This window comes from Sparus aurata, chromosome 22 (genome assembly GCF_900880675.1).
Source record: "Sparus aurata chromosome 22, fSpaAur1.1, whole genome shotgun sequence".
Lineage (NCBI taxonomy): Eukaryota > Metazoa > Chordata > Actinopteri > Spariformes > Sparidae > Sparus > Sparus aurata.
In genome coordinates, this window is record NC_044208.1 from 16,321,252 (window position 1) to 16,347,884 (window position 26,633).

Consider the following 26,633-nt stretch of genomic DNA (forward strand, 5'->3'; position numbering starts at 1 on the left):
ACCCAGCATTTTATTTTAACCCTGAGGAGGAGGAGGAGGACGGAGGAGGGAGAGGATGACGCTGGTGGCGATGCTGCATGTGGTGGAGGTGTGACAGAGGATTTTGAGGTTACTGAGAGTATGTGCAGAAGGGGAACCGTCTGAGGTTAGCTGCTCACGCCCACACACAGAATAAACCAACAAACCTTGATATCCACCTACACGACGACTGCACATTCAATCTGGACTCTTTTGCTCGCTGCCTCTCTGTCATCTGCGCTGCATCATCAACATTTCCTCCCGCAATTAGCACATTTCCACCCTTCCTGTAATTCATGCGCGACTGCTGTGGGCCGGTGAGGCTCATTATCTGTGGGAAGTTAATTTACACCGGCTGACCTCTTGCAGATGTTGCACCGCATGCTATTTAACTAAGCTGCCTGTCGCCTGCTGCACGGTGAGCCCACACCCCACTAACCCTGTCCTCAGAGCCACATCCCTTGATTTATCTCCCTCTCTCCATCTCGCCGCTCAACCCACTGTGTCCTCTTTATCTGCCTCTTCATCGCTCTCTAGCTCCCTTTCAGCTGATGGAGCTTATTGTGGACAAATAGGCTTAGGAGCATGCAACTATGGCAACGGCCAATCGTAAAAAGCTACATAAGCACTTCATCAGGGGCCGTGATCCAATGGCTCCCGTTGGAGATGGTGCCCCCAACCTCCCGCAACAAGTAAAGGCAGGCCAGAGAGGCTCCTGGGAGGGAGGAGGGGAGAGACGAGAGAGAGAGAGAGAGAGAGAGAGAGAGAGAGAGAGAGAGAGAGAGAGAGAGAGAGAGAGAGAGAGAGAGAGAGAGAGAGAGGTGGAGATAATACTGTGGGACCGTGTGAGAGGACGGGAGTGCAGAGAGAGAGAATCCATTTCTCTTCTCTCTCTGCTTTTCATTCAGACGGTCTTCTCCCTTTAGATACACACACATCTGATTTCTGAGGATCGTCTGCCTTTCAGCAATTTTGATTCTTGTGGAGTCCAAGAAAAACTTATAAAGAAGAAGAAGAAGGGGAAGAAGAAGAAGAAGAAGAAAAAGAAGAACGAGAACAGGAGGTAAGAAAATGATTCTGTTTTTAAAAACTGTTCATTATCAAACCCTGGACCAAATGATTGTGACCAGCAATAATTCAGACATATTCAGAGAATCTGCTCGTATCTGTCAGAAGTACAGCCGGCAACACAAGCGTCCCTGAAAAGCAGAGATTTTACTGGGTAAAGAAAGAAAGACAGAGAGTTCAATCAAGCCGGATATGCCAAGGGAAAATAAGTCAATTTCAGCTCACTTATCTTCAGTCAGTCAGCAAATATCCAGACAATTGTTTCAGTTTTTAAAGCAATGGCAATCTAGATATGAACATTGTATACTTTGCTTGGCTTTGCTATATAATCATTTGAATATTTGGGAGTTTTGGATTGTGTGTCAGACCAAACAAGACCCTTCAGGACATCAAATTGGACTCTTTTTTAAAAAAAATGTTTATGATACTTTATAAAAGAAAATATGAATTGATTAATCAGTAATGAAACTAATCATCAGCTGCTGTAATCCTGTTTATTTATTACCCTACAAATGTTTCTCTTCTGTAAAAGAATATGCGCTGAAACAATATCTGAAAAACATGGACTAACAATGCAGTCTATCATACGGAGGCACTGTGACGGACGACTGTGTTAGCTGGATGTGTTTGACTCCATTTTGAAGGGTTAGTCCGCAGGTTAGTGCAGGGCTGCGCCTAACCTCCCTCTGTCTCCGCACATGTTGAGAGTCTGGCCTCACTACTGCACCTGTAGAGTTGTATAAAGCATGCACAGCTGCTGTGGGCTGGAGGTGACCTCAGGACATGAACAGATTACAACAAGATTAAAAGAGGACAGATTTAAAACTAAACGTCCATCTAATCGAAGAGCTACCTGCAAAAATGTGTACAGGTGCAGCACCAAAAATAATGTGCACTACAAGATTCAAGATTGCAAGATTCCCATCACAATTTCTAAAGATGCTCAACCTTCAAATTGCTTCTTTTTTTTTTTTTTAATCGAGCCCATCAGTTTAGGGCGACTCTGACGATAACTTTTTGATATATTGACCAACAAATAGTGAAAAAATCCCCAGTGCAACTTTCCTGAGCTGAAAATGTTTTATTCCTACAACAGTCTCACGCCCAAAGATATTAAGTTTACAGAAAAAATGACTGGTTGCTCTATTTAACGCAGTGTCAGACAATCCTGGCTCGCAAAAAAAAAAAAAGTGTATGTGGTATGTGACAAATAAAAGCAGCAAATTCTAAAATTTGAGAGGCTGGAATAGAACAATGATTGCTGTATTTTCATAGTTTTTTGCATCCGAAACTCGTTGAGTACATTTTCAGATGGAATTCAGTTATTATCAGAAAACGACAGAGAAAAACAGCAAAGATTCCCATTTAAGAGGCTGGAGCAAGAGCGTGTTCAGCATTTGTACATGAAAAAAGACTTCAGAAAATGATATGAATATCGAAATCGTTCCTCTAATTGTTTATCTTTGACAGACTAATTCATCAGTTATTTCAATCTTATTATCATAGGCTTGCAAAAACAAAAGGACCTCTTGCAGCTCAGGTGGTCCTTTTACGTCACATTAATGACCTTCAGCAGCCTCTTCGGTAGGTTTTTGTTCTTTTATCACAATTAAAATGACAAAAGCCCGACAGTTGAATGGAGCTTGATTGAATACAGCATCTGTGGGAGCGGATATGACACCTGTAGAACAAAGAGCCAGAGGATGAGGATGAGGACGATGGGGGGGGGGGGGGGGGGGGGGGGGGGTCCTCTTTGAGGAATATGTTGAGGTGTGAAAACTGCATGCAGTGGTTGTAGTGTCACAAATGATGTCAAACTACAGCAGATGTAAGGTCTCCACAAATGATGATTTTTCAAATTGCCTTGAAAATCACTTAATCAACTGAACGAGACACACAATTCAATGTTCAATGTAACTCTCTGTTTTGTTTTAGTTCTCTCCCATCTCTCTGCAAAGTAGATATTTCTATTACTATCAAACCTCTCAAAGATGTCTCATCAAGAAGTCTTTCATTCTTCAAATAACAGCAGCAAATCTAATCTGCAGGCAGTATGCATGCTCCTTTTATTCTCCAGTCACACATAACCTTGAACAATCCACTTTGAATGTGAAATCAATTACCTGAGCAAACATCTGAAGCCATATCAGTGTGCTGACCACCTGTGATAACCTCTCCCTCTGCAGGGGGCTGTGAAGAAGAACAAGGCCATGGCCTCCTGGTTCAACTGGAATGAGCCATATCAACGGAGCCCCCAGAGGGACCCGGCGGACGTGGTGACCGACACACTGATGATGGAGTTCAGCTGGCAGCTGAAGGAGGCGGAGAGGCTGCAGAGAGAGAGGGAAAGCGAGTACAGACGCCTAAAGACTGGAGTGGACTACAGCTGGCTGGCCAGCACGCCTCGCTCCTCCTTCAGCATCAGCACCGGGGAGAGGCTGGGCCTGGAGGACCTCTGCTCCAAGATGCCACCACCCTGCTGCGGCCTGGTCATACTCAAGTAAGGAGACAAGAAAACTCATCATGTAGCTGTTGCAATATGTTAATAAAGGTTCTTAGCCATCCAGGTCATGGTCATTCTGTGTGCTGTATCATAGGCAACTGGACGTGTTTACATTTCTCAAAGACATTTCTCCTCCAAGAGGCTTCTTCAGTTGCAACTAACTAGAGGGGAGTTGCAGGGTTTTAAACTGTGTGTGGGAGTGTCCTTACAGAGTCGTTAAGGACACGTGTGAGCTCTGAGTTTCAGAGTCGTTAAGCCTGAAACACACCGGGCCAACCCTTGGCCATCTAAAGCACTTGGGGAGACTCGGACGAGTTTGGGAACAAAACTGTTTGGTGTGTTCAGCTGCGTTGGAAGCTTTTGGAACCGCGTGGACATTCAACTCTGATTCAACTTGCGAAGTCTGAAAACGTTGGCTGTTGGCTGTCTGAGCCATTGGATACTCTGATTGGCGTTGTGCTAGCTGTATGACCATTCTGATTGGTGGTGTGCTAGCTAATCAGCGCGGTGTGTGGGAGGGGCGGAATTCTGTGTGTGCCACTGAACTCTATGGTGTGCGCTTTGTTTTTCTATGCACTCCAAACCGTCATTTCCTGTTTTCATGTTTTGTATTACTGGCACGAGACTAGCGCCACCCAATGTTAAGGAGACTTATTGCATCTCGCTCAAGCGCAGAACGTACATGCTACTGTGTAATTGGCAGCTGTTGGTCGGTATGTTTCAATCCAACTTTTCTGCCGAACGGGTCAGACGAGAGGCAACGGAGTGGTCGGATAAAGGCAGTTGGCCGTTGGTTTGAGTCTGGGCTGTATGTGGGGGCTTTTAGGGTCACTTGTGGGTCGTTGATCCAACCGGCCTACATGTGGGTTGCTAGGGCTAGCTGAGCCCAGGTGTGAATGCTTGTTTAGCTGTCTAGGAGGGAACTCAGTACAGCATTGTAGCTGGGGGATAAGTAATGTTGTAAGCCTTCTCCTCTGTTCAAAGATGGTCGTTCCAGTTTGACATAGATGGATTCTTTTACTCCATTTTCAAACCATCTGTATTCCCTGGACAATATGTTTACATTGTTGTCCTCAAAGGAATGACTTTTCTCCTTCAGATGTAAGTGGACAGCAGAGTCTTGACCTGAGGAGTTGGCCCTCCTGTGTTGTGCCATCTGTTTACGGAGGGTTTTTTTGTTTCCCCAGTGTACAAATCTGTGCAGTCCTGGCTGCATTTAACAGCATGAACTACATGACTCTGCTTATACCTGAGTGTTTTGTCCTAAGGATGCCGGACAAGTTTCTGCCTCAGTGTGTTGGCAGGTTTGAAGTGAACCCAGATATGATGGTTACTGAAGATCCTCCTGATCCTCTCAGATATTTCCCTGACATTAGGAATAACGATGTTGTAACGTTTTCTTGTCTTCTCCTCTCTGTCTGCTCTGGATCTTTTGAGGTTTTGACAAAGCTTCAGTTTGGGTTGCCACAGGTTTTAAACGCTGAGTGCTGAACAGCAAGTATTGATCTCTGTGTGTAGGTTTTCTGAACACCTCGATGTTGAAGCTTCTGTCTTGTTCAGTGTGTATTGCACAGTCCAAGAAGTGCAGACTGTCTCCTCTGACATCTTCCCGAGTGAACTTGATGTTGTGGCTGGGAGCAAGATTTTGGGAAGGTAATCAAGGCTCTGCTCTCAACTTCTTATATGTAGAGGTTGGCCACCACTGGGGACAGTGGTGAGCCTGTGGCACAGCCGTGCTTCTGTCTGTAGAAACCTTTAGATGGTCATCAGACAGAGGTCAAGTAAGGCAGTCACATTTGCTTCTGCTGGATAGAGTGCTGTCCTGTAGCAGGTGTTTCTTCACTGTATTTACCACTTCTTGAGTGGGAATGCATGTAAACAGTCATGTGACATCATAAGAAACCATTGTTTCGTCTGGGTCCAGTGTTGTTTCTCTCACCTTGTTGATGAAATCCTGTGAGGTTTTGATGTGGTGTTGAGTGTTACCGCCCAAAAGAGCTAGGATATGTTATAGGTAGCTGAGTTGATGCTGCTGATGACGGTTCTGAGTGGCGCTCCTTCCTTGTGTATCTTAGGGAGTCCATAGATGCATGGCATGGCTTCCCCGGGCTACAGTCTGTAATTTATTGGGCTGCCAAGGGTATTGTCCTTTTCCAGTTTTTGCAGATATTCTAGCTGCACTGATAGTTAGCAGCAGTTAGCGACTGCTCAAGGGATGTGCTGCCCTCAATGCATTTGGAGCATGAATTCACCAGGTGGGCAGTTCTTACATATTTACACAATTTTTTGCCGAAAAAATTGGGAACAGTAGAAAGCAGTATGTCACACACCTGATTAGACTACATCCAGAAGACATTAAACTTGTTATAAAATGTCCTGAAAAAAACCATTCTGATTTAGACACAGTTTAATTTTTTCCCGAGCTGATGATGGACATAACTGAGGAGACTTTCTCATTTCTGTTGAGATTTGCACATGAGCGGTACAGATCAGGCAGCTGGCGATGACACAGAAGCCACTGACAAAGTAACCGTGGTTACTATTTTAGTATCTTCAACTTCAGGCTCTGACTCTCTTCAGTGCTGTTTGAACAGAGACGAATGGAACAGTGTTAACAAGCCATCACTCTTCATGCCAGTGCGCGTCATAACATCCCTTTGCCTGGAAAGGAGCGAAAAATCATCTAACTATATCTTAAACAGCAGATGTTTCCTCATAACAGAGAGGCCAATTTTCTTGTGCAAAGCATTTTTTGTTTTTCTTTGAATAATTGTCACAAAGAGTATTAAAATCAAATAAAAACAAAAGTTAGAAGACCATACCCTCCCTTCAGCAAAAACAAAGAAAACATACACAAACCTCCCACTTTACAATGTAACCCTTTTTCATAAAATCCCACTCCTTTATTCTTTTTTTTTTTTATATATTTATTAATGCCTCTAACATGATTTTATTCTGTGATATAATACATTTTTTATTATCACTTCGTGCGGACCACAGGTTGACTGAGAGTCACTGTGCTGAGGCCGATGGTGTGTATAAAGAAATGACTGGCTGGTGCCCAGATGTACTTCAATCTCAGAGAAAGTGTTAATTACACTTCACAGCCAATCTGAGAGCTGAGGTCTCCTTGTCTCCAGCTAATTAAAATCACACAAAGATGTTGGCGCCAGTGTGTGTGTGTGATTTCTAGTTTCAATTAGCACCTCACTGCTTTCTCACATTAACGCCACTCAAACTGCATCCCAAAAACTGTACAACTCTAACAAGACACCTGAGGCCCAAACAGATGCCCAAACAAGCTCAAGACATCTCTGCTGCAGATGAATGGAGAGTGACACCATAGAATTACAGAGCCATGTGCTGGGTGGCAGCTGTTCAGTGTCCCTGTCTCTACCAAAGACAACCCTTAGTGTTTGTCTCTCTGTCGTCAAATCACGTGAACAGATTCTCGTGGAATTTCAAGGACAGTGGATCTGATACTTCTTCCACTAAGACACAGGGCAGGCCTGGCTAGCTGCTTAGCATGCTAACTTCAGTGGATATCCCTGCAACACATTACATAGACAACTCTGAAAAATACATTTCTGATTAAACAGAAAAATGCAAACGGACACCATCTGAACTCAAGTTTCTCTATCTTACTGAACTAAGTCGAGCTTAATTGCCTCGCTAATCGTAAAGCAAGTTTAATTCAGACTGAAAGAGAGTGTTTTTCTGCCCCCTTTAGGTTCGGAGCTAAAAATTCTGTCAGTTTCTTACAAATTACACCTTTAAAATCAAGCATTTCTTATGTGAATATAAATTAGTGCAGCACTTGGTAGTACATTTTACAGAAATATCTAGTTGGCCAGTACAGAAGTGTTGGATTTAAAATGGAAGTAATAAGATGAACGTAGATTAAAATCCGCTTCCTGAGAAGAAATAAAAAAGTACTTGTAACAGTGAAGAGTGAGTGAGTTGATTGAAGATGAAGAAAGAGCCTTCACGCTTAATCAATGGCTCTGATTAAGTAAATCCTCTACTAAAGGTTAAATAATCTGAACATTAGAGAATTACAGCTCCGTATTTTTGATTTTGACAGTCGGGCTGCATTTCCATGTACAACTGAATTACAAATTGTACCTGCTAATTAAACCCTTTCCCACTTTTGAAGAGGGAGATTGAAGGAGATATTTCTTTTTCACGTTTACAGCCTTTTACGTATGATCACAGTGACGGTTGCGAAAGGTTTCGATAGCTACACACATAATATATAATAAATACCACTCTAGCCATGAACATGATTTCTCTTCAGAGCTAACATGTGTTTGAGGGGAAGTAGGTCAATCATCAGCTAACTGGGCACACTTACTGGGAAGCATGCTCTCAAATAGAGCACTATTTAAGGGCTTATTAAGGCCTCGGTTTCTGTTGTTAGCAGGAGGAGGAGTAATTGGGGGGGTTAGCTGGAGTGTGCTGGTTACACAGGTGGGGAGGGGGCTGACGACTGTGATCCATGTTGCTTTTTATAACAGTTGCCATTATGTTGGTGTGGTTTTCGCTCAGAGGCAAGAATAAAGCCTCGGGTAGAAATAAACAAAAAAAGGCCCTCTCTTCAGTTAATTTGCATGGGTACGCATTTAGATAGAAATGAGAGATATTGTAAATACATTTATATCTGCGCAGTGACCCTCTATCAGTTTATCTGTATGCCACTAACCAAATGCGTTTTAACAAATGGAAAAACACAACAGTAAAATACATGTGTGTATAGTCTAAAGGTTTAAAAGTGATTTAAAATAAGTACTAGTAGGTATAAAGTGTATGTCGGAATATAACGGTCAGTGTTTTGTCTTTTGTTCTGCACAGGTTCAGGGAGGCCCTGCAGGCCAATGAGCCTGAGGTGCAGGAGGTGCCCGGCCTGTTTCGCTCCATCCTCCTGGAGGCTCTGGATCAGCTGAAGGAGGAGCAGGAGACTCAGCGGCTCGCCCGCCAGTGGAACAACAAGCGTGCCATGAGCATGTCCCTCGTGAACTTCAGGTCCCGCATCAAGATCAACCCGTTCGGAAGCACAGTGGGCCTGACCTCTGCTGTGGCCGACGGGGCGGGTTTGAGCGACCTCAAAACGGTGTCAGAGGATGTGGAGAGAGGGATGGAGGGGGAGGAGAGGGTACAGAGGGTGTGGAGCATGCCTGACTTCAGATACAAAGGAACCGGCAGCAGTAAGGTTGTCTGATATCAGGCTCTTCATGGGACAGTGATGGTGGGACGTTTCAGATGCTGAACTCAGGACCCTTTGCTGAAGTATGTCCACCTTACACCAGACGCGGCAGGATGAATCTTATCATCCTCCCACTCTTTTCTGTATGAGACCAATCAGCATTTAAGACATCCACTGCTTTATCTTAACAGCTGCAGGGGCAAGAGCCAGGTGATTTTCCTCATATCTTTTTTTAACTTGACAGCACCTTTTGTTGGGATTTGAAAAAAGTTTCAGCTCTGCGTGAGATTATTGCAATTTGCAGTGATGTGTCTTATATTTTGTAGGCATTGGCATCTAAGCCAAAAGGGCTATTTGCTGTAGCCTGGTAGGGATGTTTATGTCATTTAATGGCTTTCTACAAGGAGCAAATGAAAAATGTTTGTGATGCCAAGTCACACGGCGCAAAATGGCTGTTGCAGTGCAGAGAGAGAATGTTTCGCATGAGATTTATGTATTCATGTTACTCATTTAGTCTTAAAACAAATTATCAGTAATAGTCAATATAAACATAAAGTCATTCAGAGGGTGAGTCACGCTCTCCCGCCACAGACTGCTCTTTGTTTTTCTCCCAACAGCACACAAAGACTCAGCACAATAATTCATCTTCCAAGGTCAGCAAACTGAAAGCTTTCATTTGCAAGACGGTGTATTGGAAGAAAGAGGCACAAACAAATGTTACCAGACCTTCTCGAATTAAACATTTCAAAGTAAAATCTTCCCAGCAGTTTATTGCCGTTTCTTGCTTTGTTTGTTCGTCACACAGCAAATTTCAACAGTACACATCACGTTACTCCATCACCAATATAAAGCTTTCAACGGGATTGATGTAGGGGGACTATAAGTGATTGTATATTATACTTTGATTTAATAACAGGACTGATCCTGAAACAATATCCATGACAGAGTTTGGGGTAATGAATGTTATGGATAAGAAATACAGTAATCAACAAACAACGCAGAATTGATTCTCATCATTTTAAACAAAATGTACACATAAAAAAACTATGGTGACACTGTGGTTCTCATAGCCAACCTTCCATGGTCAGTTATCTACAGAACAATAAATGCACGGGCCAGTCCAACATGTCGTAAAGTTGGCATGAATGATTGAAACAACCAGCAGAAAAATGTGAACTCCACTAATTTTACACATCAAAGCTGGATAATGTGAAAGAATATGTTGAAAGACTTTTGTGGCAACAGAGCGGGCTGCAAAACATTTAATGAATTGCCTCAAGTGATGTCAGTCAAGTCCATGTCACCTGGGCCGAAGACTACATGTTTGGAAAATGATAATAAATCTGGAGGTGTGTATATAGAAAGAAGTGAGCTTAGCAGACGTCTGCTGCTTGCTCCTCATCTCAGCTTGTGGCTACATTAGCCGGTACTAGCATTCATTAGCGTAACACACTGGAATCTCAAGCAAAACTGTCTGCAGCTGAGTTGCACTGTGAGTAATTTAAGTACCTGGTCATGACAAGTAGAATCCCTGGAATAAAAAAAAGGGGTGAACACACGTTCAGAAGCCAATTGCTGGCAGTTCAATGCTCAGACTGATGCTTTCCTACTACATTTTTCACCTTTAACTGATCTAGGTGGCCACAGATAAAATTATGGATGACACTGCACAACATAAACAGATCTCATATAACAGAAACTCAGACTACGCTGCAGACTTAGCCATCTGGGCAGTAATGTGAGGTGCTATATTTTCACCACTTCATTGCATGAGATACAGCTCCTATGCTCTGGCTTGGTGCCGAACCGGTTTGTCGATATAAGTAGCATTAATCATATCTTTCTAAGAAAACCCTTCTTTACTTTTTCTTGGAGAGCTGAGTTGTTGTGTCCTGAGTTCTGCTGACATGTCCAGGCCTGAGAACAGCTACTGGCGTACACAGGGGCATCACAGGGTAGAGTTCAAGAACTCAAGAAGTTCTGCTCGATTTTTATCCCGCTGTAACAAAAATGGCAAACTCAATTAATCAGTTGTCAAACTATGAAAATGCTGTTGATTGCTAACTTAACAGCAAAAATGTGAGATTACCTGTTTGTCTTTCTTTGACTTCTTTACTTTCATCTTTATCTTCTTCCCTGAAATCATACTGTACTTCCCTTTTTTCCGGTCCTTCAAGTACTAAAAGAAAAACAATGTATGCTCAAGGATTCCAGAATATTACAATTCATTACTCTAAATATGATTCATCGACATGTAAGTATTTATGGTCACACAGGTAAGAAAATAAATTTCTGTTTAATGCATTCTTAATGGGAAGTTACCTTGGATATCTGTACAGGTCCCGAATTTTCCTCTCCTTTAGCTTTCTTGTCTTTTTTACGTTTATGTCGCTTCTCTTTCTTTCCTTTCTGCAAAAAAAAAAACATTTGACTTAGTTTTAAGTGAGCTACTTATAGAATACTCCAACCACTTCATTTTATAAATACATAAAATAAAATGCATTAGATTACTTTTTTGTGTTGTTTCTCCTTTTTCCTTTTCTTAGACTGCTTTCTGGATTTACTTCGAGAGTCTGGAAAAAAAAACAAAAAAACAAAAACCAGCACAATGAATCAATTTTTTCATCATAACAGTACCAATATCCTTAGACATAAAATGTGGATTTAAAAGCAATTTGTTGGAAAAATGTTGTCAAAGCATCCGAGACGGATATAATTCAGCAGAAGTAGAAATTACATTTCAGGAGAAAGTTAAGTTACCACTAAAGCCACATTTAGCCATCAAAGGTTTCTTAGATGTGCTCAGACTTTAAAGACACACTTACCGCTACTGCTAGAGCTACTCGAACTGCGGCTAGATGAGTGTGATGAACCCGACGAAGAAGAAGACGATGACGATGAGGAGGATGAGGATGAGGACGATGAACTGGAAGAGGAAGACGAAGAAGATCTACTCCGGCTGCGTTTCCGCTTCCCTTTCTCTCGTCCTGAACAAACAGAAGACAGAGACACGAAGATGGAACCTTCTTCAGGAATTCCAATGAAGGTGACCCTGTGTTCTTGCTTAAAACAAGAAATGAGAACTGATGATAAGTAAAACAAAATAGCTGCAAACTGAACAACCACAGTGACCTGATGCACCGATGACATTACTGAAAGTATAATGTCATGAAAGTATGTCATTAGTTGTCACCCAAGTCCCAACTATTCTCCCATGGTTCTCCCAAATAACTTGAAATATAACTGTTTTAAAACCGTGTTAAAGAGTGATATTTTGAATAAAGAATAAAAAAAGAAATCGCTCACAAGAAAGAAAACATAAATATGATAGATATTTTTTGTTTACAGCAGCAAATAATAATAATATCAATAACAATGACATTTTTGTGAGTTTGCAAATGTACCTTGCTTTTCCTCAATTCAAATTGTACAATTAATTTTTTCATTATGAGTAAAAGTTTAGTGTAGTTTTAATGTAGTTATCACACCAAGGGGCGATTTTACTGACATTCTAAAAACTGTCTAATTTTCTAACATTTTCCAACACAATGCACTTAATATAAAATAAACAGATATGTGTATGGGTGAGGAACCTCTATGCATTAACATGATGACTCAACAGTTTTGCAGCATCACGTACATATTTGCAAGATTTTCCAGTAACTTAAGTTGATGAATCAATCGAACAAATTGTTTTAGCTCTACCAGCGTTTAACGTTGGCATGTGGTTCACACTGCCAATTATGTTTTGTTTAGTCTAAAACAACATAACATGCACACAGCTTTCCTCCCGTAGTGAAACTGACAAAACAACAGTAAAACGGTGGAAGTTTCTATATACGAGTGAAGTTTTGGACATGATGGTGAGTTTCGTGTGTCCTCTACGTAAGCAGCCTTGCCTCTGCTCCTTGATCTCCTCCTTTCATCTGATCTGGAGCTGGAGCTGGAAACTCTGCACTCCGTTCTCGTTGACTGGAAACATAAGAGATGTTGACAAATATGTTTGGTGTGTGTGTGTGTGTGTGTGTGTGTGTGTGTGTGTGTGTGTGTGTGTGTGTGACTGCGTCCAGGATGTGACAGGACATGATTTTTTAGAACTGCAATCTGAGCTCTAGGAAGATGGCGGGTACACATCACACAAGTTACGCCTGGCTATTCACAACAGGTAACCAAATGCCTCCAATCGTGGCCTGTTAAAGTAACCTCTGGTTTAAGACTCACGTTGATTGCCCTTTATGTAGCTTAGTGCTGAACGTTACCTGGACTACGTTTACCAAGCTAAAGCTAAATGCGTTTTAAGCTAATAAAAAACTACTGCTGGTGAAAGAAGATGTTCTTTACTCACCATTACGCCAGCAGGTTGCGGTTGATATATCACATATATATGTATTTATACGGACACAACGCCCGCTGGAAATTGTTTAAAATATATATATTTATTCGCAATTATCTCTAGTAGACTAGCTTCAGCCGACAGTCTTAGGAGACATTTTGTATCCCATGATGCACCGCGGCTAGACTTCAAAACAACGGAGGGAAAACGGAAACGGCCCACAGATGCCACACAGCGCCCCCTGCTGCTGAACGACAGGAGCGACACTTCATCGTGCAAAGTGCTGCTGAGTCAGAACATTTTAGAACAGGTGAGTTTAGGCTGTTAACTAGAACATACGAAGTTAAATTAGTATCTGCAGCTTTCATGTGAAGCTGCCTTTAAGCTGTAGAAGTGTACTTTACCTGCCTTATAGCTTCATCTTTCTAGAGTTATAAGGATCAATGTTACAGTTGGCAGTTAATCAACGGTACACCTGGCTAGCTAGCTAATATTAAGGCAGATTAAAACGGCAGCTCTGCAATTAACCCAGCTTTCTCTAAAGTTATGATGTTAAGGAGTTGTTAAAATTGCTTGAGAGAGATGGTGAATGAACTTAATGGCCACTTTGGACTAGTGTTTCTAGCGCATGTCTACCCTTACTGATGTAAAGGAGGCGTGTCAATTAAGCTGAAAGCTAACATCAGCATGCTAATCATGCTCACAAGATAAAAGAACAAACAAAACAAAAACACTTAATTGTGTAAATAAAAAACAAATAGCGACAAGTAAACAAAAACAATAGTAAAAAAGGAAAAAGGAGGATAAGTTGAATTACGGAGATTTTACGGATTTAAACAAATGTAATTCAGAGAGTCTCAAGGCACATCTTTTTTCTACCTTTTTCAAAGATTGAAAAAGGTTTTCAAGTCATGTTTAATATCCACAAAATTAAAAAAGTCTATATCTGACTGTCAGTATAAAGTTGACAGTCCCATACCCATAATCAAAATAAAGGGTCAACCAATTAATGTTTTTTTCAGGGCAGATACCCATTAGTAATAACAAGGTGACCAAAAAATAACAATTATTGGAACAATTATAAATTTTCAGTAAAATTAGGAGTCTTGGTGTCAAAGTTTAGAATAACTAGAGATGGAATGTAACTAAGTACACTTTACTTAAGTACTGGGCTCAAGTACAATTTACTTCACTATTTCTGCTACTTAGTTACTAGTTACTTTGCAGATTCAGATTATTCTGTTTAAATAGGCCATTACTTGTGACGTGTAACAATTAGATAGCGCCATTGGTGGGACATTGAGTTAGACCACAGGATTGTGACTACAGACATGAGAAAGGATGCCGGTTAGAGCCGAAGTTGTGAATTTTAAAATCGATTTAATTAATCAGCAATCGCACACAGACACCGATAACTAAAATACAGAATATCGCCTCTGATATATAAATATGATAAAAATGCCTTGAACTTGTAGATGTACCACCAAAATATGAACATTTTACACAAAGATACATTTACATTAAACATAATGGAATGATGAACATATTTAAATAACCTGACCTGCTTCACCACATTTCTCATGATGCCCTTAAATTCTTCAAGAGATACGAGTGTGTCCGGTTTTAGATCACTTCGCTTATTAGTCCATGACCAAGGTGCACAATACAAAAATGCAGTTCTTCCAAAATCTGTCCAAATCTGGGGAACAACCACTTAGAGTTGAGACAGGTAAGGATACAGAGCTAATTTAGAAGTTGACATATTTACTGATCCACATGCACAATGACAATACAGACTTGAATCTTGAACTAAGATATTGTTGGCTGATACATTGAGCTCTGATAGGTCATTCAGTTTGTAGGAATTTGTCATAGACCAAAGTTACAGACAAGTTTGAATGTTGTCCTGCTGGTGGCGCCACAGGAATATTCAGGGGATCGCCAAAATTATTGCAATCTATCCTGAGATGTCATGAATGTCTGAACAAAATTTCGTGACATCCACCCAGTAGCTATCGTGATAATTATGTTGCTAGATCCAAAATCAGGGTCTCACCAGCGACATAATCAACGTAATCATCATTTACTCCAGACTTTACTGTGCCAAGCGACAGTTAAATGTAAGGAAGCCATGAGACTGTAATATTTAAACAAATATCTAAACTCAGTCTATGATTACTACCACAAAAACACACATAATCACAGGTATTGTACAAAAACATCTTTTATTATGACAGTATTAGTATATTATACAAATACAAGCACATGCCCACTGTATAAAAATACAAAATCTTGATGTGTTTCAGTGTTCTGGGCATCAAAAATCATTTGACAAACCAAAATACCATTGATTAACACTACTATGTGTGTAGTCAGTTTAATCCAGCCCTGCAGTCCAAAGGGTTATTGTTAAAGACACTCCAACACCATGCAGCTTAAAAAGACACTGAGAAGCAAGAAATAGCTGCTCTCCAATGCTGTCATATACACAGGAGGTTTGTTGCAGGTGTGACGGACCAAAACTCAGAATTAAAAAGAATTCAACAGTAACTAAACAGATAAAAACCAGGCAAACTGATGCATAAAATGTTACTGTGAAAATTGTAAATAAAATTGAGCTAATTGTCACATTTGCACCGTATGTAAATGCCCGAACCTTCTCATTTTTAGGTGTGTATGTTCCTGTTGAATTCTTTAAAAGATATCTGAAAAATATTCAGTACCAGTAGCTCTTTTTTAACCTTGCAAGGCGTTCATAAAACCGACCATGTCAAACCATCTTAAAGTTAAACTGTATGTACATGTAAGAAGAGTACACTGGATGTATATAGATAAAACACAAAAATATGAGTTTCAGCTCGTCCAGTGACAGCCAGTCTAATGCCAAAATGCACAGCTCTGAATGCGATCTTCATTGCATTAAAGCAATAGTACAGCTGCCCTGTAGAAAATGACTGTAAGCAGTGGAACATAAGTAACCTGAGGGTTCATTAGTTACAAGGTATAATGCGACTATCCCTGCCCATGTCAGAGCTCAGGCTGACTCTGACTCCCCGCAGAAGGACTGGGCTCCAGTGAGGTGATATGAAGCAGCGGATCAAGGCAGATAACACTCTCTTTGACCTAAGCCTCAGCAGAAATACATTCAGAAATATAAAAGAGAATATGATGAAAAAATACACACTATACTAATATCTTAAGACATGCGTTTATGCTTTTTGATAATATAAAAATAAAATACTGAAAAAAAGCTTTTGGAAGTGACTGTGTATCGGCAGTGAAGCTCTGATGTGACCCGGTGTGTTTTTTTTCTACAGCGGCTCATGACTGTTAGAAATGATTCATGGCGATTTTCAGTGTTTAATGAAAATGAAGAAATCCCTGAAGGTCACTGTTCTCTTTTCAAATAATCAAAACTTTATTTTTGAAAAAAAGCTGGGTACTTTGGACTTTTCACTGACCTGCCTAATTATAAATAGAAACGATACTATGGCTGCAACTAACAGTTATTTTCACTGTTTCATTGTTGATTATTTCCTCAATTAATCGATTAGTTGTTTGTACTATAAAATGGAGAAAAAAAAGATGTCAGTGTTTCCCAATGCCTTAAATGACATCCTCAAATGTCTTATTATGTGTACTACCCAAAGTTATTCAGTTTACTGTCATAGAGGAGTAAAGAAACCAGAAAAGTGCTCACATTGAAGAAGCTCGCATCAGAGAATTTCTTAAATATGACTCAAACTGATTAATGGATTACGAAATTTGATGATTAATTTAATAGTTGACAACTAATGAATTAATCATTACAATCTCATGCCATGATGATGTGTCATTGTATTTCTTCAGAACTGACCACAGTCCTGGTTTTTGTGTTGATGAGTGGAGTAAATTGTCTAGCCTTTTTGTTTATCACATTGATAAAACTGACAAGTTGATCTCTGCAGACACAGTGTAGCTGATTAATTATTCTCCTTCATTTCCAGATTAGTGGACTCTGGGCAGATATTTAAACCTCTGCCTTGTTCTTTGAGTGATCGGCGTGAGCCAAGCTCTCCTCATTCTCCTCCTCTTCCTCAGGAACCTGCAAAACATGACATCCAAATGATTTGTCTATGGCATGATAAAATAGACCTAGTGTATGTGAAGTGGACATCGGACAGTTATTGGCTTGGTGTTTCAAGAAGGAGTATCAGAAAATGCATTATAATAATGAAGTGAACCACATCCATGTAATATGTTCTCCAAACAACTAATTTAATAACTTTAAAAAATATTGTACGACTGCATCCATCACTCGTGACGCTCAACAGTCAGAACCTAGAGATAATATTTATGAGGAGTGGGATTTCTTACCTCCCAGTAAATGGAGTCATCGAAGCAGTTCTGATCTGGAGGCTGTCCCCAGAAAGGCAACTTCATTATAAAACCTTGAAGCAGAGAATGAATTGTTTGGTCACTCAGGTGTTGCCCTTTCGCTTAATCATTCCAACCCTCAGCCTTCCCTTTGACTGACGCACCCTGTGCTCATGAATTCAACCGTCACATTTATGTTATAATGTTTTCCCCTCCACCTACCTGTAATGGCACCTCCAACCAGAGCGAACCCGAGGGATGAAGCCAAGGCAGCAGCTTGCATGGCAACGGTACTTTTGAAGAGGAGGAGGAGGGAAGACAGGAGTGTAAGAACTGATATGTATAACTGAAGAATAAAATTACTTCCAAGCTACAACATACTGTGTGTGTGTGCGTGTGTGTGTGTGTGTGTGTGTGTGTGTGTGTGTGTGTGTGTGTGTGTGTGTGTGTGTGTATTATATGTGTATGTAATGAAGTGGTGAGAAAAAAGGGCTCTTACCCTTCTTTTTTCCCCAAAGCCACAGCCACAATGCCAGCCAACCCGCCGAGGATGCCAGGCATGCCGTGCAGATTGTGTACTCCACAGGTATCCTGGATGCCCAGGTTCGATGCCAGTATGGGCTGCAGCGGAGGAAAAAAAAGACCTCATGTAACAACCAAAGATGCGTCTTTTTAAAAGGTGATATATGCATTTTTAATGTTCAAAGCCAGGCATACGCCTTCATAGAACCCAATTATGTATACATATCACTTTATGGCTAACGGGAACATTTTTGTTAAAGAATCAAGTGTTTTGCAACAGATTGTTTTCACTATGAGTTTTCTTTGTTATTTATTATTTGGAATGTCAGGGAAATGAAAATCACAGTTACCCAGAGTCCAAAGTGACATTTTCAAACATCTGGTTTTGTTCAACCAACAGTGCAAAACCCAAAGATATTCAACTGTAAAACTTTAAAATAACCATCATTAATAACTTCTGAAATTACAGTTAAGGAAACTTTTGTAAGTAGTAGTTATTTCATTGTTAACAAACAACAAAATGCCTTATTAACGCTTTATAAAGCAATTGTAAAGGTTTATAAACACAAGTTACAACCTCAAGATTGCCATGCAAATAATGTTTATAAATGAACTTAACAAAGTAATAAAAACATCACTTACAGCTTTACAAGAAACAGTTGCTTGATAAATAGCTTATCAAACATTTAATTGTTTGTAAAATAACTAGTGACTTTAGTTGATATACTCAGCCTACCATCATTAAGAGTAAGAAAAACAGAAAATATTAACATTTTGGAAGCTGAAAAATGTTTTTCCACTACATTAGTAAAATCGTTGAAGATTTTCTTACAACTACTGTCAAAGTGTTTACACCATACATTTTAAAAACTTTACAAAAAACTATAACTTAAAATCACTATTAGTCTACTGGGTTTTTGTTTTTGTTTTGAACCTTTGCTTTGACTTTCAACTCACACTGAGGAACTTGAAGCCAAGGGTAGAGATGATGCCAGCCACAAATCCAATCAGCATGGCCCCAAACGGCCCGATGCTCATGTCAGCACATGTTCCTACAGCGACACCACCAGCCAAGGTGGCATTCTGAATGTGAACCTGTAGAAATATTAAAACTATTATATAACTGATTTTTAACAAAATTCTTCATAGCTTTATTGTGGGTATTAAAGGAAAAGCTTATCTGACCATGTCCAGTTTTCCTTTGTGCTCCACGAGGCTTGAGATAGCGTAGGCAGAGAGCACACAGGCAGCCAGGGAGAGGTAGGTGTTGATCACTGCTGTGAGCTGAGTTAGGCCCGGTTCAGCAATGGCTGAGTTAAAACTGGGCCAGAACATCCACAAGAAGACAGTTCCTTTGGGAGAGAGAGATGAAGACATTTGTATCGATGTATGGTTCAAATTGAATCACATTTGTAGTATTTGTATATCTTTTACAGGATTGACACTCAGATGAGGTCACTGTTGCTTGATCACTGTGCATGCAGCATTATTAGTGGTGTCCACAAGGTGGCACCAGTCATACATGTGCAGGAGGCCAGTGATGACAAAGAATGTCATATTTTATGTCATCACCCACAATCCTCAATTTGAATAAAATGATTTGTCAAATGTAATAAATGTTTTTTTTATTATATCAACTTTCTTACTTAACGCAATCCTACTGGATCTTACCAATCATAGCAAACAGATCGGAGTGATAAACAGATCCGTCATTCTCATGCCCATTTCTTAAAGCTGGTCGGTAAAGTACTCGAGCAACTGCCAGGCCAAAGTAGGCTCCAAAAGCATGGATGATCATAGATGCTCCAACATCATTTGCCTGTTAAAAAAAGGTGATGCAGAAAAAAGAAACAAGCCAATCAACGTTTTTTAAAAAAACTGTTTACAGAAGGTCTTTGTCATAATGCTGGAATTAAACAAATTAGTTTATCCACACATGCATGTGTCATTGTGCATTTACTTTGAAGACCGTAGCCACCAGATGTTCATTAATGGAGAAGATAGTGATCTCCAGTATAGTCATGATGAGGAGCTGCACAGGGCTGGTTTTGCCCAGAACAGCCCCGAAAGAGATCAGGACTGTGGCTGTGCTGAAGTCTGCGTTAATCATTCTGAAAGGAGAGGGAACAAAACAGAAATTATAGGATAAGGAGAAGAGTTGGAGGACAAAAAGCAGCACAGGTCAACCATCATTTCTCAAAGCTACTCAGCAGCAGCCAACGGGGCAGGTCACAGCTCTCATATTGAGCAGCAACAAAGTTGGTGATTTATACGTGCATAAATGTAAGTCAGGCAGTTACTGAAAAGCTGCACGTGCAGAAGAGACAATCATACTTGAGAATGTCCATTTTGATCTTGCCATGATCCAGGTGCCAGATGCCCTGCATGAGGAGGCCCCACTGCAGGCCGAAGGCGGCCAGGAGTAAGTTAACGCCCACGCTGCTGAACCCGTATCTCTTCAGGAAGGTCATCAGGAACCCGAAGCCAATGAAGATCATGACGTGGACATCCTGAAACACTGGAGGAAAGAGGAGGGAAGTCAGTTCTGCTGCTGGTTCGATAACAGGGCCCTGCTTTGTTGTAAGAGACCCACTTTAGCCTCAGCTAAATGTGGACAAGAAATTGAATCAGACGAAACACTTTTGTCATGCCCTATCTTCCATTAGACATTACCAATTTGCAACGTCTTTGCTGTTCACAGTGGTATTCTTTTGACTTTGTAGTTTAAATGATTTATCAAGCAGTTACTGGACTTCACAGCAGTCATTTCCTTCCACAGGGGCTGTATTGTCAGCCATGACCTGTTAGCTGGGAAAGCAATTAAATCACACTGCGAATGGGATCCTGCAAAATGTTCCCACTGTTCCTGTAGAGTTTGTGACCTTGTGCTGTTTCTATTAAGCACATATGATCTTAATAAGTTTAAACTTGTGTAGTTTCAAGAGCATGAGACGTTTAGCACACCCTTATCTATTAGTCTCACTTGATAGTAGGAAAAACAAATCAGGGTTTAGAAGTCCCCTGACACTGTCCTTACATGGCGTTTTCACTCTGTCCAGAGCAGTAAGGATGCACAACCAAAAGATTATTGGAGATATGCCACAAATCAGGATTAAGGATTAATTTGGGGGGGATTTGTGTAAAACCGGGTGCCCCCCCCCCCCCCCCAGACAGGACATTGTTACAGGAAATGGAACTCCTGTTTTCCAAAGGCCTTTGAGCTTGATATGCCCTGTATGTGGAAAACACATTGAGGTGAAGGTGTGCGCAGGTTGAGAAACAATGTGCTTCATTATCTCATCCTGTAATAAGCATGAATGCAGCCACTATTGTCTAGACAGGACACAGTTCGGTCTTTAAAAAGGCAGGGTACTGCTGCACGAGAATGACATGAGAGACATAAAAATGTCACATCTGTGCCTTAATACGAACCTACCACTCACAGATGGTTAGGTTAGCTTTGCTTAGCACAAAGCATGGAAATGTTAGAGAAACAGCTAGCCTAGCTCTGTCTGTAGGTAAGATCAAAAATCACAAATTAACACATTATATCTCATTTGATTTATTCTTGAAGTCTTGAAGTCACCATGAGGTTGCTAGGCAACCAGTGGAGACCACGTCAGGTGACTGCACCCAGCCAAGTAGACCCCTTAAAATCAAAAACATGTTTTCAAAATTCAATTTTTGTACAGATTAAACAAACTTGGTATAATGTGAACAAGCGAGCTTTAGACTCTGGTAAACCTCATTGTTTCATGCAGAAACAGCCAGACTAGTTGTTTCTGCCTGTTTCCAGTCTTTGTGCTGAGCTATGCTAGCCAGCTGCTGGCTGTAGCTTTGGATTTACCATACAAAATAGAGAGTGGTATTGATTTTCCTGTCTAGTTTTGCGAAAGGAAGTGACTTTTCACAAAACTGTTCTTTCTAGATCGGCCAGTATTACAGATCAGATGCATTGTTATCGTACATAAGTCGTCCGATATGTGCCAATATGACAACTTAAATAGAACTGAACATAATGTAGAAAAAAGATGTGCAGGCCAATTTATATTTATTACAGTTAAGGTGAGAGGTTTACTGTTTCAGTGCACTGATGTCATTTATGACAGTGAGGTTTATTGTTTTCACATATCATTGTGTTTGACACCCACATAGTCATGACAAGGAATATCGACGATATCCGATATTGGAAAATTGTATTCCCTTTATCAGTATTTGCATCAGCCCCCAAAATCCAGTATCGTTCAGGCTCTGATTCTGTCAAATAATATGAAAGATTCAGTTTAAAGGATGCTTTTATCAATTACTCATTTTTGGCTTTGAGCTATGAAAGACAATGAGCTTCCATACACTGTACACATTACGACTTCCACTTGTCTTAACGCCACTTTATTGTCAGACAATTGATATGACATATCTACAGTAGATATGAGGAAAACAAGCACACATGCTACATTTTATGTATCAAACATGGAATATGGCAATATTTGTATTTTTCTACTTCAGGCTATGTTTACAACACAGAACAAAATGCAGCAGCTTTTGAATGTCAGACTAATAAGGGCGATTAAAGTCATCCACATCTATTTTCACAAACAATAATTACATATTGACTATGTCAGCAATTTTTGTTTTTTACATGTCCTATGGTAAAAAGTGAGACATGGAAACACCTGCATCTTCATAGAGATTTTATAGGCATTGATCATTTAGTAATCAGCTAAAAACTGAGCTCCCAACTCTGCTCAGTCGAAGCGGTTGCCTGGCTGCTCAATAACCAAAATATCCTTTAAGATTAGTGTCTCAAATTCTTTTTTAGTAATAACAAGAATTAGTTTTTGCTTCACTCATTATTATAGTCACACAAAATGTGTAAGGCCAGATGTTGTGGCTCTATTAAAGTCTGTATTTAACAAGACAAAATTGTGAAAATTGTGTTGATGGTGAGCTTGAAAAACCCTCATGTGTCCTTGTTAAACGCTGCATAACACGCACTCAGCTTTTTCAGCACTGAGAACTGATATCAGCAGAAACGAGTCGGGGTGTAGTTATCTGATGTGGAGCTGTTTTTGAAGAAACTCTATTTGACCTTCATCTTGCACTCTGACCTCCCTCCCATTCACAGCTGGGTGATTCAGACTTGCTCTCTTTGTAGTGGAGGATTCAAGTGAACAGTAGTTTGAGAATGGGGAGTAGGTAAAGCTGGAAAGCAGCCACGGGGACTGGCACCACGCCCAGATGTTAGGTAATCTGCGGACGAATTGAGTGAGCCAAGACGAGGGAGGGAATCCCCTAAGGACCTGCTGTAGTCCATGAGTGATGCAACAGATTCATAAAGATGAATTATCTTCATTTTTTAAAAAAGTCCTTGCCTTTTGATGTTTTCATTCTACAAATGAACTCCTCATTAAGATGAAATTACTTTCAGAGAGTCTTAATTAGAAAAGTATGCAGTGCTTCGTCATACCATACAACCCCAACTGTTTCTGTCATTTACATTTTTTTAAAATTGAACTGCTCCATGATGATAAAGCTGTGATAGCTTTTACTCGCTGCAATCCACATTTCTCTGCTTGTTTGTCTTCCTTTGAACCTATAATTAGATATGTCTGGTATGGGTTGTATAGCGGTTCCTCTCAATTACAACCACAAGACTTTTTAAATTGGTCACAGCTATAACCCGTTCTGCATAATTAGAATGCTTTACTCAGCCTGTTCTGCAAGATTACTATACATTTTTAGAGGCATCTGCAGACATTTCACCTAACATTTTGTGATAGCAACTTTTGATTGTTGGCACGCGCAGATAAATCTCTCTTTTTGTGGAAAAAAAAATGGATGCAATAAATATTCTAATACATATATTTAATACAGACTAATATTTTTAATGACTTAAATGCATATAATAAAAACATGTATCTTCCTATAGTTTTCTAACAGTTTTTTAAATTGCAAAAAACATCCCATCTGAAGTGTAAGATATGCGAGGCCTTAATGGTGACCATTGAGCTAATCTTTGTGGGAGGCACCTGCCCCACCCAGCCATGAGAAGACATTCATACATTGAAACATTGTTTCATAATTGCAGCTGCCTTAATGCAAATACGTTGACCAGGTGCAAAGAAACCCCTCAACTGTGCTGTAGTTAAAATAAAAACTGTTTGAAAGCAACACCAACTGCTGCAAAAGCTTGAACCAGCGTTTCTGTTGCTCCATCTCCCACCCGTCTTTGTTGTTCTGTTATTTATGTGGTTTTCAGACCTTAATTTAAATCACATGTGACCTTCACTGCATGGGACCTGACACTTTTCCCTGCAGGATCCTCTTGACTCCTCAGCTGCATGTGCATGAATAGACTTTGTGACGAACGAGAATGCGACCCCGTGACTCCTCTTATTGCATTCAGCAGACCTGCTCTGTAAACAGCCTTTAGATTCTTCTATTTCTGTTTATAGGAAATTACAACCTTATTACAGATGTCACATTATTCCAATGAAGGGTGGTTTTTTTTTTAGTTTACAAAGAATTTCAAAGTTAGAGACTTAAAAACCAAACCTTTAAATTGTGGAAGATTTGTAGATTTAATTCTGTTTTAGAAACAGAAATAAGCTTCATTTCAGCATTTTGCCAAACACTTTTAGCCTATTCCGCCCTGTCTTCCTGATTAAGTATAATAAGGACGTCACTTCTGTAATGTGTCATAAAGCTTTGCTGGATATTTGATATCTGTTTTAAGAGTGCATTTTCACCAATTAACAACAATATTAACCTCAAAGCTGCAGCAGAAGCAGTGTGTTAGAGGCATGAGATAAAAACTTGTTGACCCATCATTTTTTACCCTTTTCAAAAGCAGTCTATTGACCAGACATCACATCCAGTAGAAGAGCATCCCTCAGGTAGACTTACTGGGGTAGAGTGCCATGGGTGGTTTTTCGTTGTGAGTCTCATTGCTATGTTCTTGGTGCCCGTGCCCGTGACCTTTCCCGTCATCATAGTCCACAAAGACAGCAAACAGGATGATGGTGATAATCTCCAAAACCAAGGCCACGATGGGGAACTTCAGCCTCATGTTGGTGGCGTATGCTGGCATCCTGACGAAACTCTAGTTATCTCTAACAGTCTGACCCACACGTACACACACACACACTCACTAACTCTGCCTGTCTGTCCCTCCCTATCTGTCTTTTTAGGGGTTGTGCTGTGTAAAGGGAGGGAAGAAAGTCGTGTCTGGTTTTAAACTGATGCAGGTTTCATGGTGACCAATGACAGTGCAGAAGACTGGGGCCCTGGGTGGTGAACACCCCCCTCGTGCACGTCGCTCGCGGGGATGAGTTTCCTCTCTGGATGTGGAGGGGACAAAGCAAAACACACCCATAATGACATGGGAGAAATACTTAATGATTGCTCCTTCCCATTCATTTTTCACTGTCAAAGTTATGTTCGTTGACTTAAATGTTCAGACAATAAAACTTGAACAATAAATGTCTATGAAGAGAGTTACTGTTATATGTAAGAGAGTTACTATAACTGTAGTCTTCTTGAGAAAATATACAGTAGCTTTCATACAAGTATTCTTGTTATTGAGTGTCCTCTTTTATCTGCTCCACTGAACATTGTTCCTCTTTCTGAGTGCAGATGACCTTACACAGTTCCCTTGATACTAAATGATTTCTATAATTTTTTTAACTGATGCACCTGTTGTAAAAGTAGTAAATAATACTAAAGTACATGTTCAAATTTTCTTTTTCTGAATACTGGCAAAAACTACAGAATTATTATCAGCAAAATGCCATTAAAGTATCAAAACTAAAAGTACTTTGTAATGGTGAATGGACTTTGTCAGAAAAAAATGTTTCGATTACTACTAATCCATTAAATGTATAAGCAGAGTTTTAATCTTGTAGCTGGTTAATGTAGTTCAACTATTTTGTAGTTGTCACCGTTTTTTAACATATTGTCAACAACTATAACACTTCCTGTGGACGCCCTTAAATGGAGAAGGCTGTAAAAACGATTTGACAATAAAGTAAAACACTGTTGATTTTTTAAAGTTTCCACGTTGTACAGAACAACTACAATGTGGTGTGTTATGAGCCATTTATTCAACTTAATAATTCAACTTGATTGTCATTACATTCAGTTATATGCATTACAATGTAATGCAGTAACATTTAATCAGACAGAGCGAAGGAGTAGCAAAAGTGCTTTTAGATGTGTGTTAAGAAAAACTCATTTACAGATCAGATCATGGTGACAACATTTTTCCCACTGTCTAATGAACTCGTCACAAAAATGCCTATAACGTTTTGTGACAGTGTGTGAGGTTGCCCTGCCACCGCACTACCAAAACCTGTCCACAGACAGATGGACAGATAAATCAAAAATAATAGCAGCGACACAGGAAAGAATGGGACTGACTGGAACTGTGATCTGAGACGGCTACTTCCTACCTGCCTAGTTCCTGTGCCCTCGCTCTGACACGCTCACTTGGCCTTTCTGAAAAAAACTACTACAGACATATAAACTACCGAAAAGTACTTAGACCTGCCTCTTTGGTAGTTCCTGCGACAACAGGCGGCTCCGGGACCATATTTTGCCTAGATGACAAACACGCAGTCTCGCAACGTGAA

The 26,633-nt window shown here is 40.2% G+C and overlaps 3 protein-coding genes and 2 long non-coding RNA genes across 6 annotated transcripts; 2 read left to right on the top strand and 3 right to left on the bottom strand.

The window, feature by feature from the left end:
• Window positions 1–749: 749 nt before the first annotated feature.
• Window positions 750–9,550, top strand: rd3 (retinal degeneration 3, GUCY2D regulator). Of its 2 annotated transcripts, XR_003982379.1 has the most exons (4): window positions 750–1,081; window positions 3,273–3,586; window positions 8,441–9,002; window positions 9,410–9,550. XR_003982379.1 is itself a non-coding variant. In XM_030405031.1 (3 exons), the coding sequence occupies exons 2-3, from the start codon at window positions 3,297–3,299 to the stop codon at window positions 8,805–8,807; spliced, it is 657 nt and encodes a 218-aa protein (XP_030260891.1). In that variant the 5' UTR covers window positions 750–1,081; window positions 3,273–3,296; the 3' UTR covers window positions 8,808–9,550. The 2 variants fall into 2 exon arrangements, 1 of the variants encoding a protein (XP_030260891.1); XM_030405031.1 differs by having other exon boundaries at window positions 8,441–9,550.
• On the bottom strand, window positions 2,516–3,345 carry LOC115573926 (uncharacterized). The gene is made up of 2 exons (XR_003982381.1): window positions 3,210–3,345; window positions 2,516–2,767 (listed from the first exon to the last, which is right to left on the bottom strand). It is a non-coding gene; the product is annotated as an uncharacterized LOC115573926 (long non-coding RNA).
• Window positions 9,543–13,321, bottom strand: LOC115573924 (pinin). The gene is made up of 7 exons (XM_030405032.1): window positions 13,138–13,321; window positions 12,692–12,764; window positions 11,618–11,779; window positions 11,304–11,365; window positions 11,115–11,201; window positions 10,882–10,971; window positions 9,543–10,791 (listed from the first exon to the last, which is right to left on the bottom strand). The coding sequence occupies exons 1-7, from the start codon at window positions 13,138–13,140 to the stop codon at window positions 10,741–10,743; spliced, it is 528 nt and encodes a 175-aa protein (XP_030260892.1). The 5' UTR covers window positions 13,141–13,321; the 3' UTR covers window positions 9,543–10,740.
• LOC115573925 (uncharacterized) lies at window positions 13,289–20,859 on the top strand. Its single transcript, XR_003982380.1, has 4 exons — window positions 13,289–13,435; window positions 17,726–17,807; window positions 18,000–18,160; window positions 20,373–20,859. It is a non-coding gene; the product is annotated as an uncharacterized LOC115573925 (long non-coding RNA).
• Window positions 15,332–25,214, bottom strand: rhag (Rh associated glycoprotein). The gene is made up of 10 exons (XM_030405030.1): window positions 24,910–25,214; window positions 20,338–20,521; window positions 19,964–20,114; window positions 19,675–19,822; window positions 19,189–19,355; window positions 18,961–19,098; window positions 17,981–18,102; window positions 17,704–17,774; window positions 17,482–17,555; window positions 15,332–17,209 (listed from the first exon to the last, which is right to left on the bottom strand). Exons 1-10 carry the CDS (start codon window positions 25,091–25,093, stop codon window positions 17,135–17,137), a joined length of 1,314 nt encoding a protein of 437 aa, XP_030260890.1. The 5' UTR covers window positions 25,094–25,214; the 3' UTR covers window positions 15,332–17,134.
• Window positions 25,215–26,633: the final 1,419 nt, after the last annotated feature.

Excerpts from the sequence above, each read along its gene's own strand:
- rd3 (XM_030405031.1), top strand. The coding sequence starts at position 3,297 with ATGGCCTCCTGGTTCAACTGGAATGAGCCATATCAACGGAGCCCCCAG. Across the intron at positions 3,587-8,440 it reads TGCGGCCTGGTCATACTCAA|GTTCAGGGAGGCCCTGCAGG; the intron begins GTAAGGAGACAA and ends TGTTCTGCACAG.
- LOC115573924 (XM_030405032.1), bottom strand. Across the intron at positions 11,202-11,303 it reads AGGAGAAACAACACAAAAAA|AAAGGAAAGAAAGAGAAGCG; the intron begins GTAATCTAATGC and ends TTTTTTTTGCAG. Across the intron at positions 10,792-10,881 it reads AGTCAAAGAAAGACAAACAG|CGGGATAAAAATCGAGCAGA; the intron begins GTAATCTCACAT and ends TTTTTGTTACAG.
- rhag (XM_030405030.1), bottom strand. The coding sequence starts at position 25,093 with ATGCCAGCATACGCCACCAACATGAGGCTGAAGTTCCCCATCGTGGCC. Across the intron at positions 17,775-17,980 it reads GCTTTGGGGAAAAAAGAAGG|TACCGTTGCCATGCAAGCTG; the intron begins GTAAGAGCCCTT and ends CCTCTTCAAAAG. Across the intron at positions 17,556-17,703 it reads GGTTGGAGGTGCCATTACAG|GTTTTATAATGAAGTTGCCT; the intron begins GTAGGTGGAGGG and ends CTCTGCTTCAAG.